Source organism: Apis florea, unplaced genomic scaffold (assembly GCF_048593485.1).
Source record: "Apis florea isolate Af1SG1 unplaced genomic scaffold, ASM4859348v1 contig_3203_pilon, whole genome shotgun sequence".
Taxonomy (NCBI): domain Eukaryota; kingdom Metazoa; phylum Arthropoda; class Insecta; order Hymenoptera; family Apidae; genus Apis; species Apis florea.
Window position 1 is genome coordinate 8,669,654 of NW_028256723.1, and position 14,494 is coordinate 8,684,147.

The following is a 14,494-nucleotide window of genomic DNA, read 5'->3' on the forward strand; positions in this document are numbered from 1 at the left end:
GATTTATTTATGTTCATATATATGTATACATATAATTAAAATATTTATTTAATAGTTTTTAATAACATAAATTACATATATACATAATAGAAATATATATTATATATAAACTACTTATATAAATACAGACTATATATTTTTATATCTTTTTTATACATTACTTTTCATATATTCATTCAATTGAATCATGTTAAAAAAAAATTCATATTTTTCAATGTTTTTAATAAGTTTTTAATCATTTATAATTTGTTTTTAATTTGGTTTTAATCATTAATAAATTTCAATCATTGGAATATATGTAAAATTATATTCGAAAAATTATTTACAAACAGAATTTTTAATATTTTATTATATCACAAAAATTTTTTAGAAAATAAAATTTTAAAAAATTTCATGTATTTATAATGTTATTTTAAAAAATAATAACATAATTTTTAATATATACTTACTTTTTAATTAGTTGCAAGTAAAAAAGAATGTCTACAATATTACAATTTATTATCTAACAAGTGTTTAAATTTCGTAACAAAGTTAATACAGCGCCATCATACGGATCTAATAGTTTAATTTAAAATTTAAAAAGTTTGAAATTCACTGAGTTGCCAACATACATACAGACAAAATGGCTGATAGAGAACATATGTGATATAAGACATGAAGACAATGGAGAAGCAATACTATATCGAACAAATTATCGTTTTAACGATTACAATGATTCTCCTATTACGAAGTCACATGATACACTAATACATCACTGCCGGCCATTTTGTTCCGGGCAATTTTGTTCTCACTAAAATGTAAATAAAATAAATATATAAATATTTCTTATAATTAATAAAGTCAATCAATCCAATAAAATAACATATTGAATCATTTTGTAATAATCTTACATGAATTTTTCTGAAGTAACTTTTAAACTAATCATTAAATTATAAATATTATTGATAAATATTTTATTTTTTCTTAAAGAAATATCATTTTAGATAAAATTAAATAAATTGTCAATCAAAATAACCGTTCAGTTTGTAATCATCAAACATGAATTGTTTAATAGGCGATAGGGAACAACTTATTAGTAATGATATGTTATTATGTACTGCACCAAGTCCTTCATCTATTCATAATAATCGAAATAATAACCAATCAGGTAATTTATGTTTTATATTTATTTCTAATTTTAGATTAATTTTATTCAAATATATAATAATAATAATATGATAATAAATAAATCATTAATTTGTTATCTAATTTATTTATTACACTTGTTTGTAAATTTGATAATATTTGTTTGTAAATTTTGCTTTTATAATAGTACAATATATGTGTAACAGAACAAAAATAATATAATTTTTAATTCAACATCTTATACATTATAATACTTTAAAATTTAATGAAATCAAACATTTTATATATTTTACAAGAATTTTTTGTATATATTTACAGGAAACAATATAATAAGTACAATTTTTTTAATTGTCAATGCTACTTTAGGAGCAGGCCTTTTAAATTTTCCACAAGCCTTTGATAAAGCTGGAGGATTGGTTACATCCATTAGTGTACAACTCGTATTACTTGTCTTTATCACTACTACTCTTATAATTTTAGCTAATTGTAGTGACATTACAAATACCTGTTGTATGCAAGATATGTTTGCTAATTTTTATGGACAAAAATCATTTCTCTTATGTGCTTTTTGTATTATGATATATAGTTTTGGATGTTGTTTAACATTTTTGATAGTTGTTGGTGATCAGTTTGATAGAGTTTTATCAACATATTATGGATTTGATTATTGTCACACATGGTAATTGGAAAAATTTTGAAAAATCAAAGCATATATTTGAAAAATATATTTATTATTAATATATATTATTAATTATTATTATTAATGTATTAATAAATATCAATATATTATATTAATATTTATTAATACATTATATATAATAAATATTAATATATTTATTAATATTATTGATTTTTATTAGCAAAATTAATATTTTAGGTATTTATCCAGAACATTTGTCACAATTGTAACATGTAGTTTATTTATATTGCCTTTATGCTTTTTCAAAAGATTGGATGTTTTAAGTTATACTAGTTCTATTGGATGCATAACTATTTTATATGTAGTATCATTGATAGTCTACAAGAGTTTTACTTATACTGAATCTCCTATTAATCCTATGAAAATATGGCCAGACAATAAACTTGAAGCACTTCAAATAATTCCAATAATTTGTTTTGCATATCAGGTATTATACTTTTAGCATTATTATAAAGATGGAAGAAACAAAATAATTTTGATTTTATAAATAATTCTTAATTATATTGCTTTTATATTATATTTACAGAATCATATGACAGCAATACCAATGTATGCTTGCATGAAAGAACGAAATCTCCGTAAGTTTACATTATGTGCTATAGTAAGCATGATTATTTGTTTTACCATTTATACAGTGGTTGGTATTTTTGGATATGCAACATTTGGTATTGATAAAGTACCCAGTGATATTCTTCAAGGATATACAGATAAAAGTATAATTCTTACTTTAGGCATTATATTTATAGCAATTAAAAATTTTACTACATATCCAATTGTTTTGTATTGTGGTCGCGATGCTCTTTTAAGTCTTCTAGGAATGGACATTAATATAACTATTAAATTTAGAATTTTTATTACGTTGATTTGGTATATATTATCTTTAATAATTGCAATATTACTACCAGATATTTCGCCAGTTATTAATTTATTAGGAGTCTTATCGGCAGCTTTTATTTTTATTTTTCCAGGCATTTGTTTGTTTCAATGTATACTTTTAAAAGATTCAGAATTACATCTAAACAAAGATCGATTACTAATATTTTTTGCAGTTTTTATCACTGCACTTGGTGCATTTGTATCTGGAATTATATTTGTAGAAACAATAGAAGATTTAAGTATAACATCTAAAACAATTCCATTAGTTACTGGTTTTAAACATTTAAAAAAAAATTTATGTACTTAGTATATTTTATTCTGTTATAAGAAAATTTTATATAAAAGTATTTTCCTAAACTTTTTATAAGTAAAGGAACTTTTTAAAAATTTTGCTCATTATACTTCGTGATTTATCACTCTCTTGTGATTTAGATAGATATTTTAACAGATATTGATACATTATTTTAATTATAATAGAAAATCAGAAAGACTGATATATACAAATTTTATTGTTATATTGTCTATTGTATTATAACAAAAAACTAAAATTTGTAATCTTTTATTTTTGTACTGCATCTATAAACTTTTGAAAAGAAAATAATATTAAATAAATGAAATCTTATACATAAAATTTTATACAATTTGTTTACTTTTCTTCAAAATGTGTTATAATTTTTACAAGAAATTTATTTTTATAATTATTTTCACAAGAAACTATAATTCATAATATATATCTATCAAGACGATTTCATGAATTAATTTGAAGATATACTATCTTGAGTAAAGTCGTGTAATATATTACCAGAAAGGTCTACAACTTTTTCGATTGTTATTTTACAAAAAAAACATGATCTGTTGTTTAAGAGATGTCGATCAATACAAATACGACATGTTTGATGATTACAAGGTTTAAAAGTTACTGCTATAGGTTGTGCATAGCATATTGTACAAGTATCACCATTATCACTAGAAATTTTTGAATTTGGCAAAATAATACGACATTCATCTAAATATTCAATCATGTCTTTCACTTTTTTTATTTCTTCCTCTGTTACATCATTTGGATCTATAAAAATTTCATTTTAAAAAGTTATATGAAAACATATTTTTCATAATTATTTCTAACATCAAAATAAATACTTATTTATACTTACAATTCAAAAAAGAAAATTTTTTTATATTTCGTTGCTGTTTATCTTCATGTTTTGAATCTCCTAATAAGAAATATAGAGTACTCATTTGAAAACTTGGTTCTATTAATAAAGTTTGAGTAATCTTTGGTACTTCCTTTTCATATTTTGCTAATAATATTCATATTTGATTTCTATTATAAGTTCTGAATATGTCATTTATGTCGTAATTAAAACAAATACTTACATTTAAAGTTGATCATATCTTCATTCAGTAAAGCAAATAAAATACCTGTAGCAGCTGCAAGTATTGGAAAATGATCTACAGATTCTAAATCTGGAATTTCCAATAATACAACATGTCGGAAACAACTAGTTTGTGAACTGATTCTATTTAAAACTTGACAAAGTAGCTAAAAAAAATATAATGATAATTATATATCAAATAAAATATAAAAATAAAAATAACTTAGGAACATATACTTGGCACAATCTGAACAATAGATTTTCACTGAAAGATTGTGATGCATTATTGAAAATATTTGGAACCACCGTGATGATCATCTCCAAAACTCTCAACAATGAAATCGTTAAATCAAAACATGTAGCACATATTTTTAACTGTCTAGATTCAATGAAAACTCTTTCAGGTCTTGATGAAACATTATGGATCTCTTGCACCATTCCAATAAATTCCGAAAAAGTCCAGTTTAATAGATTTAATAAAGAATTTAAGAATGCCGTTGTATCTTGCAGATTTTCTAATAACACATCCCTTATGTGGCCTTGGTATACAATGGATGGACATGGTTCTAAAGAACGGAGATCAGTAAACTCACTGATCATCCAATTTTTAAGGCATTTACTGAAAACAAAAATTACATACTTCTAGGTTGAGAAATTGATTCTTGTTGAAATGATTTTGATCCACCTTTTTTCAAAAGATGCGGGCTTCTGTCATATCGAAAGGCGAAACCGTTACCTTGCCAAAATCTGACTAAAATCCAATTCGATTCGGCCCATGCCCTATTTTTATATGATTTTAATAAGTTTGTAACCAATTTCATTCGACTTTCTTCTGGTACATTTTCCATAGCTTCTAATGTAAGTGGATTGAATACAAATCCAGCCAATGTCAAAAGTAATGTGCTCTTTGAATCTATATTTACTATACGAGGATCCATAAAATGATCACAAAGAAATTTAGCTATGGTTAAAAACATTTCTTGATAATTTGGAATTTTTTCAATATGTGCTGTTGGATGCATGTGATTTCGTAAACCAACACATAAATCAGCTAATGCTTCCAAATAAAAGTCTGGTACAAAACTAAACATATTTCCTTCTGAACTAGCATTCATTAAAGTCAATGTAACCACTTTTAGAAGCCAAGCTAATAATGATTGTTTTTCTTCTGAATAAACAGCAGCACGAATCCAGGCCATGTGTCTTCCCTGTTCTATTAATTTGGTATTAAAAACATTTATCGATCTAGACAATTCTTGCTGAACTGTCTCAGATTCAACGTTTTTTTTTTTTGTAACTTCTCCTAGTCGTATTTTTAAATCTTGACTAGCAGAAATATATTCTAACATGCTATTCCTAAGAAAAGCCACTTTTGCTAATGGCTTTTTTGCTACTAGATGGTAGAACAAAATAATACTATCAAGTAGCTCAAGCAAAGATGTAGTCGAATCTACAATATTTACGGGTAACGGTGCCGTATCAAGAATTATTGATCTTCCTTGATCTAATGGATTCATATTTATCACTCGAACGAGTGCCATTCTAGTATATGAATTAGATGAATCTTGAGTCTGTTCCGTTGTAACAATTGCTTCATGTTCAGGACCTAATATCTGTACTAGTTCATTCCTATGCAACTTGTTTAAATGAGATACTACACCACCCAGTCTTTCAATTCCCAAGTAATCAATTGATCCATCGTAAAATACCCTATTCATTTTAATTTATAAGTTATTAGATGAATTAATATTAAAAAAAAATATTAAATAAAGATAAATAAGATATTCAATCAATAAAATGTATATAACATTAAATAATATAATGTATATAACATATAAAATATTATAAATATACTTGATGGAAATTTACTTGCAAGGCACATAAATAGGAGATGTTCCAACTTCAGCATCCCATAAAATTCTGAATGCAACCAGAAGTCGATAAATGCAACATAGTGTAATCGGTGCAGAATTCTGAAGTTATTGATTATTCTCTGTAGAAATACTAACTAAACACATAATGCTACATAGAGTAATTTATTCATGAATAATTTATCAGTCTTCTAACTTACATTATTTGCTATAGGTACAAAACGTTTAAATTTCTTTAAAAATATAGTTCTTGAAGTTGGTCTCTTTTCATTTCCATCAGAATTATCAAGAAGAATTACTAATAATTGTACTTGTAATGTTTCTAATTCTGCAAAATATAAATATAATAATATGTATAAAACAGGAAATGTTATATAGCAAAAATATTTATTTATTGATTATACCAGAGATTGTAGCTTTAATTTGTTGACATGCTTCCATATAACTTTCCTTATTAGCTTCAATCGTTAAATCTACAGGATCTGTTTCCCACCATACATTACTGACTATATCAATTAATCCTTTCCTATCTGGTGGTTTAACATTCAAGAAATTTGGAAGCCTTACTTGATCAAAAAGTAAATGTTGTAGTAAGTATTGTCGCGTCAATATATGTTGACAAATTTTTGTTAAAAGAAGTATACTTTTACACTGATCAAAATATTCAGATAAATAAGATACATGTTTGAATGCAGATAATAAAAAAAGGACAATAGTTTCCAAACATATTTTGATCTCATGCTCTTCAAGAAATGTCCATAATAAATCTAAACAAGTTGATAATAAAGAAGTAAAATTTGTTTTTGATTCAGAAATATGTTGCATGAAAGGAACTAAAATATCTTCTGTAATATATGGTATTGCAACTAAAGGTCCTATATGTTTTAAAATACAATTTGAAAGACACATTAAATAGGCCTTTACACTCATATTTTCATCAGACAACATAATTTCTTTATTCATATTCTGTCTTGTATTTATCTGTTCTATTATTTTTGAAAACCATTTAAATAAAAGTTTAGCTTGATGTATTTCTTGTTTTGGAACTGCTTGTAATGGTTCATATCCTTCTAAAGGATAATGCATTGGTGTGCATCCAAAATTGGCTGTTAAACTTTCTTTTAATGCAAGACTGACTGTTGGAAAATATGCAAATCCACTACCCATTGATATATTTTCAAATGCTCGTCCTAAATGTCTACCATTTCTGTAAAAATCAACATATCCATTGTCTAAATCTATTGCACATCCAATAATATCTCCTGCAAGCCATGATTCTCCATATGAATATGTAGCCACATTCCATTTTCTAATACGATTTCCATCATAAGCATATGAATTAATAGTATCTCCTAATAAGAAGGTATTACATTACATTTTAAAATTAAAAGATATTATTAAATAAAATTATATTAATAAGTATTTAAATTTTTTTTAATAAAATAAAATTAAATATTTCCAAATTATATTATTAATAAATATTATAAATATTAATAACATACCAACTCCAGATTCTTGAGTGAATTTACAATTAACTGTACTCCAACCAATTTGCATAAGACCTTTGGTTCCAAGTTGTATTTCATATAACCATTTTCCTTGATATACTGCTGTATTTGCTCTCATTGTACTAAAATTACTTCTAGCATTAACAGTAAGTCTATCAGGAGAAATTGAAAATAATCCAAGACGTGATGATACATCAAATCGAACTATATCTGGTCCAATTCTGCCAATTCTACTGTCTTGTATATCTTTTACCGGAGCATCTTTTAAAAGGGTACTTTCAATATATTTATTTATCAAATCTAAACTATGTGACACTCTAAAATTTTAATACATATATTTCAAAAATCATTATTTTAACTCATTTATAAAGAAATAAGATTGATAAAAATACCTTGAAGGCTTTTCATTTTCTTTGCTAAATTTTGTATCATTAGATTCTAAGAATACATCCGGCCCAAAGATATTTCTTATAATTTCATCAATTTCCATGTCTGAAAATCTTTATCGTTTGTCAGCATTGAAAATATTAAAATAAAATAAGTTTAAATGACAAATAAATTTATTCAAAGAATCGCGTTAAAGGCAGTGACTTCGTTCAACTAGTTAATATATTTTCAGATTATAATAATTAACATTATATTTTTAATAATTTCTTTAATTTGTTCATCTGTAAATAGTATAATAAGTTATAGTAATTATCGAAAACTAACCACATTTTTAACGAAATCGAGCAATAATGTCAAAAATATAACAATTGAATTTGAGAAAAATATATCAATTACAAATGTAAATATTTGATATGCGAATTATAAAAAAATATTCTAAACATACATACCTGTAAATTAATATATTTTTATCATTTTATAAAGAACACATATGTACAACTGACATTAGCTGATATATCAACCGTATTTATTTCTATTAAATATAAATATATCTTTCCTTGTTCGTATTTCGCGCTAGAGATACTGATGTAGGGAAAATTGTTTTAGAATATTTTTCTATATCGAATTTTGTGAAGTGAAAGTGTATACAAAATTTCGTTATTTGTTTAAACTACTGAATTCGCTATGTGTAAAATATTTTTAAAACACGAGTCGAAAATGAACGATTCCATAATCATAGCCTACTTTATACAAACTAAAGTAACAGTAAATTTGGCAACAGTGTTTGAATTCTTACTTCAATTTAAAAATATATTAAATAATTTATATATTTTTAATATTTTTTATATATTTTTATTTTATATTTTATATAATAATTTAGTCACTTCAATCTCCCGCGAATTTATGAAATAGTAAAATTTAAAGTATCTCGTTACGACAAATTATATAATCCTAATATAATGTAATAGTATATATAATAAATAGAATTAACTATAAAATGGATTTATTGTTTAAACATTCTTACTATATAATTCGAGAAATTTGTCATATAATTCTTCTTCGATATTTAAATCACAAATATAGTACAAATATTCAAATATCTAAATATCTTGAGTTTTAATATTTTGAAATCAAATTTAAGTTTCGATATTTTGAATATTCGAATGCCCAGATAAAAAAAAAAAATAATAATATAATATATATATATATATATATAAAATAAATTTATGTATATAATAATATGACATAAGTTTATAAAATATAATCACAATTTAATTCATTTATCAATTTATCGAATTATTTTCAAAATAAATAACAATAAAATAAAAAAAATATTAAAAAATTTACTTACCATAAAATTTGTATAAGTTAAACTTAGAAATATAATTAGGTTTGTTGCACAAACGGTCAATACAGCCTGCAAGTTCCTTTATTGAAGTTAATATCAGTAACCGTAACGAAATAATCAAATTAGGCTTCAGTATAGGACAAAGGGTCACATTAATATAAATATGTAACAACATTAAATTATACATTAAATTATACTGCATTCTCATGAAACTAACAATTTAGCTTGAGAATAGTTATAGAAAAAATGATTGTAAAAGCACAACTCTCACCGTGAACTATATAAAAAACGAACGCATCGTTAGAAAACAGAAGATCTGGCGTCATGTTCACTCAACAAATATTATGGTACAGTCGGAAAAAGGGCAATAATCCATTGGCTTTGGTATTTTCTTATTGCGGTGGGTATAATGTGATAATATTTCGTACTAATATTTAATCAGTAACTATAAAGAGTATTACGATAGTCAATCTTAACTGATTCGCATCATTCGTTATTCAGCGGATTACGATGGTTTATAGCACGTTTCGAATGATTTTTCCACTCAAAGTATAATTTGTAAAATACTTGCATATAGTATCATATTGCATATACTGTATGCATATTATTTAAACGAGTACAGTGATTTTTTTTTAATGATTATAGGAATGAAGAATACGTTGAGATGTTATATCGTTTTCTTCCGATTTCGTTAAATTCTTTTTTCATAGTAGAATTATTGGTACATATCTAGAACTGACGTCGAACCATTAAATACTCGTGTATTATTGTACACTTATTATTCATGAATATATCGAACATCATTGTCATATTATTATTATTAAAGACGTTCGTGACATGTTAATAACGTTTAATAATGATAATAATAATAATAAAAATAATAATAGTAATAATAATAACTCGGAATTCAAATCCCATCAAAAACCATCTCACTCATTCTCAAAAACGAACTTCTGGGAAAGGCTTTTTTCTGTTTTGTTTCAAACTCATATTTACTCGCGTACGTTTTTAAAGGAACATCAAATTTGTTTGTTGCAAATATCAGACTGATAACACGTTGAGAAGAAATATTCCTTGCAATAAATTACAAATCGTCCAACGTACAAAATCATTTTGTTTTTATTCTATCTCGTTCGCGCTCTTTCGCTCAAGTCTCTCTCTCTCTCTCTCTCTCTCTCTCTCTCTCTCTCTCTCTCTCTCTCTCGACGAAAAACTGCTTAACCTCAAAATTATTTTTTTTTTCTTTTTTTCTTTTTTTTTTTTTTTTTCAATGTTTTTTCGATGTATTTTCTCGCTCATACATTTCTCGCATCGTTTCTTCAATCGTCGTTCGATGACTAGAAACATCGTTTCGCGGGTCATTTGGTAAAAAAATTATGCGAAAATGGAAAATAGTCGTAGAAAAAATAAACTCGGCCCGAGAATAGCATCAAACCTTTCATATGCAACTAAATTCCTGTGTTTCGTTTCATATTAAGGGGTGATGCTGTTCGGCTTTCCTTTCTTTTTGGGTACAGTAACTAACACACTTCGTGTCCTTACGATTTGGGCGGAGTAACTGGTCAATGGAAAGTCAGTGGCAAATCTATGCGTCTGGAAATCTTAATCAAACACGCATGGATCATAGAAAATAAATATTTCTTCGCTGCTAAAAACTCTCTTGTTCTTTGTGATACCCTGAATAGCAATTAATTGGTTTGTTCAGTGCTTTGCGCTTGCTTTTCAATCTTCCTTGCGAGCTCGGGACTCATATGTGGATGTGGGAACGGTAACACTGGTTTTCTAAGGATCGTTGGCTTCACTTTTATTTGTGGTTTGAATGAAGATACCTGACTGCCACCAGTTAAATGCATATCTGCAAATTTTGCCGCTATCTTGGGTGTTGAACGTGGTGGAAGAGGTGATCTTAAGGACATCGAATCTGAAATCTGATTAGAACTAGTCGATCTAACGATTTCTTCGGATTCTTGTTCGGGATCATGCTCGGTTTCTACACGTTTCAATTTTGATGCATCTGGATTGGACTTAGTATTCTTTTTTAAAGTGCATTGGTTTTGTTTGGCAAATCTTTCTGCGGCTGTACTCATGTCAGGAGATTCGGGTCCCCCTGTTGGCGACGTGGCTGCTTCGGTACGAGATGGCTGTGTGGGGGTTTCTTCATCTGAACTGCTTAGACTGCTCGATGAAGCTGATTTTTTGCTTGCATCTTGCGCAGATAACGGCAGATCCATTACAAGATCTGGTGTATGTTTTTGACGCATTTCACGGAATTCTTGAGAGGTGCGAAAAATTTTATGATTTGGAGGTGCAGGTGGGTTCAATTGCGTCTGTGATGTTGCACGTCTCTGCCAAAGCTCTCGATTTGCTGAAAACGTCGGCTGTTCCTGTGGCTCTTCCTCTTGAGAGATAATGTTGCTAGTTTGAACAGAATTCGTTGTTTGCTGTACAGTATCGCCCATACTCTGGGATTTCCAATGTTGTTTCCTGCTTGTTCCACGCTTTGTTCCACTGTCCAAGCTCATCAAAGAAATACGTTCTGTCTCTTCGCTATCTTCGTTACGTTGTTGTTGTGACGATTCACTAAATTCTAATATCTTCTCATTTTCCGTGTTATTAGTGATAATAACTGACATAGGATCTGTACGATGATCGGTAACGAAGATATGTTTTTCTTTTTCAGGTGTTGATACTTTTGCCATTCGAGATGCGCATTCCTGGAAGTAGTTTAATTGTGTGAAATAATTATAAATTATAACATAGACGTTTTAAGAAAGCATTTATGATGAAATGTCTTGTTACAGTAAATAAGAAACTAGTAACATTTTCCAAATTACCAACCATGTTTGTTGCAATGAAATGTAAATTATTTTCTGTGTTGTTATTGCTATGTAGTGCCCTGGAATTTTGTCAAAAACTTATGTTATTTTTTTCTTATATATAATTTATATTTAATATTTTGTAAGAACCTATAATAAAAATAAATTTATAACAAAATATATTTATCAATATAATAAAATAGTAATTGATTAAATGCTAAATACAAATTATTAATTTAACACAGAAAATTTATTTATTAAAATAATTGATACATTAAAAAAAAGTAAAATTATAATATAAATAATAATATTGTATTCTAGATGATCATTTTCAAATGAATTTTTTACTTTTAAAATGATTATTAAATAAATAATAATGAATTTAATTATTATTTAATAATTGTTTAGCTATTAATGTTTTTTATAATAAAAATAAAAAAAAAATAAAATTTCAAATTTCAATCATATACAAAAATAATTCATTAATTTTTGGTATTTTTTGATAAATGATACAGATTGATTTCTTATTATGCAAATTAGATAATTTTTTTAATTTATATAAATCATTCAAATAGTTAAGATAAAGTAATATTTTATAAAATTTCAATTTTCAAAAATTCAATTCAATTTTATTATTTTTTTCCTCTACTTATCTTGTCTATTTTTATATTTCACAAAAAAAATTGATTATTAAACCTTCTAATCTAGAATACTTCAAAATATTTTAGATTTATCTAAAATAATTTGCAACATTCAAACATGTATACAAGAATATGAAGATATAATATGATTAAAGTGAATCTTTCTGCATGCATTAATATGAAAATAAAGAAATGAATAAAAAGAAGTGCATAAGATCAATATTCATACCAAAATAGAATTAAAAACTGCTCGTAAAACTGACTATGAGTAGGATGAATACAAGCAGGCAAACGTGTAAACATGACAACAGCCTTGTATTGATACCTATCTGTCTACAGATGTCAACGACAAAGTTAATTATTAACTGATCTGAGGGTGAGACACTTTGTTTACTCACCTAAAGCCAAAAGAATATCCGCTGGTAAGTAGACTCTGCGAGTAGCATTCCATTTTGGTTTCATCTATAGACTGAAATTGTTTTACAGAATGCTAGGATTCACAAACCAACTGAACTGTTAAACAGAGGCACTCCTTCAACGAAACGAAAAACACAAACGACAGAACCACACGACACTTGGCAGCAGTTTTATCGAACAGTTTTTAGTCCGTTTCGCCCACTACCTATGTACGTGAAACTTTTCTTGTCAACTAAAGGCTGACTAAACGTATATCTGGAAAAACCATCCCAACTATTAACATTGAAAGTCGTAATCATTACAAAAAAGAAAAAAATGACGCAAGACAACAAAAAAAGGACATAGGCGACACAAGACAAAGAGACCAAGGCACATGCAGCAACAAACATGTATATATTTCTATTTTATTTACAAATATATCATACAAATAATTACAACTAATTGAGATTTCGAAGTAAATTAAACTTAACATAATCTTAAGTTCACGTTTTCCATTTTAAGTTTACAATTAAATGAAACCAACAAGATCAATAATAAAAAAAAAAAAAATCATCGGAAAATACTTGTTGAATAGAAAGAAAGAAGAAATTATAACGATTCTAATTTTTATGTATAAAATTTGAATTAACATATAATTATTATTTTCGTATATTTCTATTTAAATAAATAAAAAATTTTATAACATATTGTAGTTTTACGAAAAGCAATGCTGCTTTCTAGATGTATGTGATATACAGGCAATAAATCTGCATTTTTAAGACGGCAATGTGCATTCCTTCGCTGCTACTGCATTTAAGGAAAATAGTATTATAGCACAATAGCCATGCACTTGTGCATAAAAGTTCAAAATCTTCCGAGTGCAATTATAGAAAATGTACAAGCAAACGAATGTATGAAAAGAAAAAACCGAATAATTATACTAAACAGTAGTTTCCAGTACCTCTCGACTGATGATTGGTTGTGTTGACGAGATGCAAGGGACATTTGTCACGACTGCTGGGATAACACCGCTGTTACTGCTATTCTCTGTTGCGATCGTGGTAGACTGCATATCAGATGTAGTACCAGGAGGCCAAGTATTTGGATTTCCGGATGGTCCCATCAGTGGTGAATTGTTACTTGAAAGAACACTGTCGGCAGAGCTAGAAGTCCTTCTTCGCATTGATTCTTCGCTGGACGATTTCAGGAGTTCCTTTTCACGTTCTTCGTCCCTAAACAAAAAATAGAGGCCTTTATAAAATGGCATTATATAAAAAAAAAAATAAGAAGATATATTTGCATGATAAGCAGTCCTGGATTTATGAAGAAGCTTTAGTATTATGTTTTTAAGAATTAAGCAACAAATTGTAATATAATAAATATTGATCTTAAATCCTATAATAATAGTATTAGAAAAATTCCTCCGCAATATTAGTTTATATAAAAAACA

General features: G+C 26.7%; 3 protein-coding genes and 2 long non-coding RNA genes across 14 annotated transcripts in view; 2 read left to right on the forward strand and 3 right to left on the reverse strand.

The window, feature by feature from the left end:
- Positions 1-24: 24 nt before the first annotated feature.
- On the reverse strand, positions 25-1,028 carry LOC147657269 (uncharacterized). Its single transcript, XR_015292911.1, has 2 exons — positions 891-1,028; positions 25-790 (listed from the first exon to the last, which is right to left on the reverse strand). It is a non-coding gene; the product is annotated as an uncharacterized LOC147657269 (long non-coding RNA).
- Positions 594-3,332, forward strand: LOC100872169 (sodium-coupled neutral amino acid transporter 7). Its single transcript, XM_003692405.4, has 5 exons — positions 594-797; positions 984-1,147; positions 1,444-1,804; positions 2,003-2,252; positions 2,352-3,332. The coding sequence occupies exons 2-5, from the start codon at positions 1,039-1,041 to the stop codon at positions 3,006-3,008; spliced, it is 1,377 nt and encodes a 458-aa protein (XP_003692453.1). The 5' UTR covers positions 594-797; positions 984-1,038; the 3' UTR covers positions 3,009-3,332.
- LOC100869741 (E3 ubiquitin-protein ligase RNF123) lies at positions 3,333-9,379 on the reverse strand. Of its 3 annotated transcripts, none has more exons than XM_086911076.1 (11): positions 9,195-9,379; positions 7,849-7,956; positions 7,451-7,773; positions 6,353-7,300; positions 6,149-6,276; positions 5,947-6,050; positions 4,718-5,787; positions 4,315-4,643; positions 4,079-4,244; positions 3,856-4,002; positions 3,333-3,767 (listed from the first exon to the last, which is right to left on the reverse strand). In XM_086911076.1, the coding sequence occupies exons 2-11, from the start codon at positions 7,944-7,946 to the stop codon at positions 3,457-3,459; spliced, it is 3,624 nt and encodes a 1,207-aa protein (XP_086767202.1). In that variant the 5' UTR covers positions 7,947-7,956; positions 9,195-9,379; the 3' UTR covers positions 3,333-3,456. The 3 variants fall into 3 exon arrangements, with proteins under 3 accessions (XP_086767202.1, XP_086767201.1, XP_003692509.4); XM_086911075.1 differs by lacking the exon at positions 9,195-9,379 and adding an exon at positions 8,293-8,599; XM_003692461.4 differs by lacking the exon at positions 9,195-9,379 and adding an exon at positions 8,293-8,565 and having other exon boundaries at positions 7,849-8,124.
- Positions 9,238-14,445, forward strand: LOC147657270 (uncharacterized). The gene is made up of 3 exons (XR_015292910.1): positions 9,238-9,591; positions 11,872-13,070; positions 13,135-14,445. It is a non-coding gene; the product is annotated as an uncharacterized LOC147657270 (long non-coding RNA).
- Positions 9,255-14,494, reverse strand: part of LOC100871605 (SLIT-ROBO Rho GTPase-activating protein 1) — a 38,623-nt gene continuing 33,383 nt past the window's right edge. For all 8 annotated transcript variants that reach the window (XM_086911069.1, XM_086911067.1, XM_086911072.1 and 5 more), the window contains 2 exons: positions 14,006-14,276; positions 9,255-11,905 (listed from right to left, as the gene is read on the reverse strand). In XM_086911069.1, the coding sequence (XP_086767195.1) occupies positions 10,880-11,905; positions 14,006-14,276 (1,297 nt within the window). In that variant the 3' untranslated portion in view covers positions 9,255-10,879. The remainder of the gene's footprint in view (positions 11,906-14,005; positions 14,277-14,494) is intronic.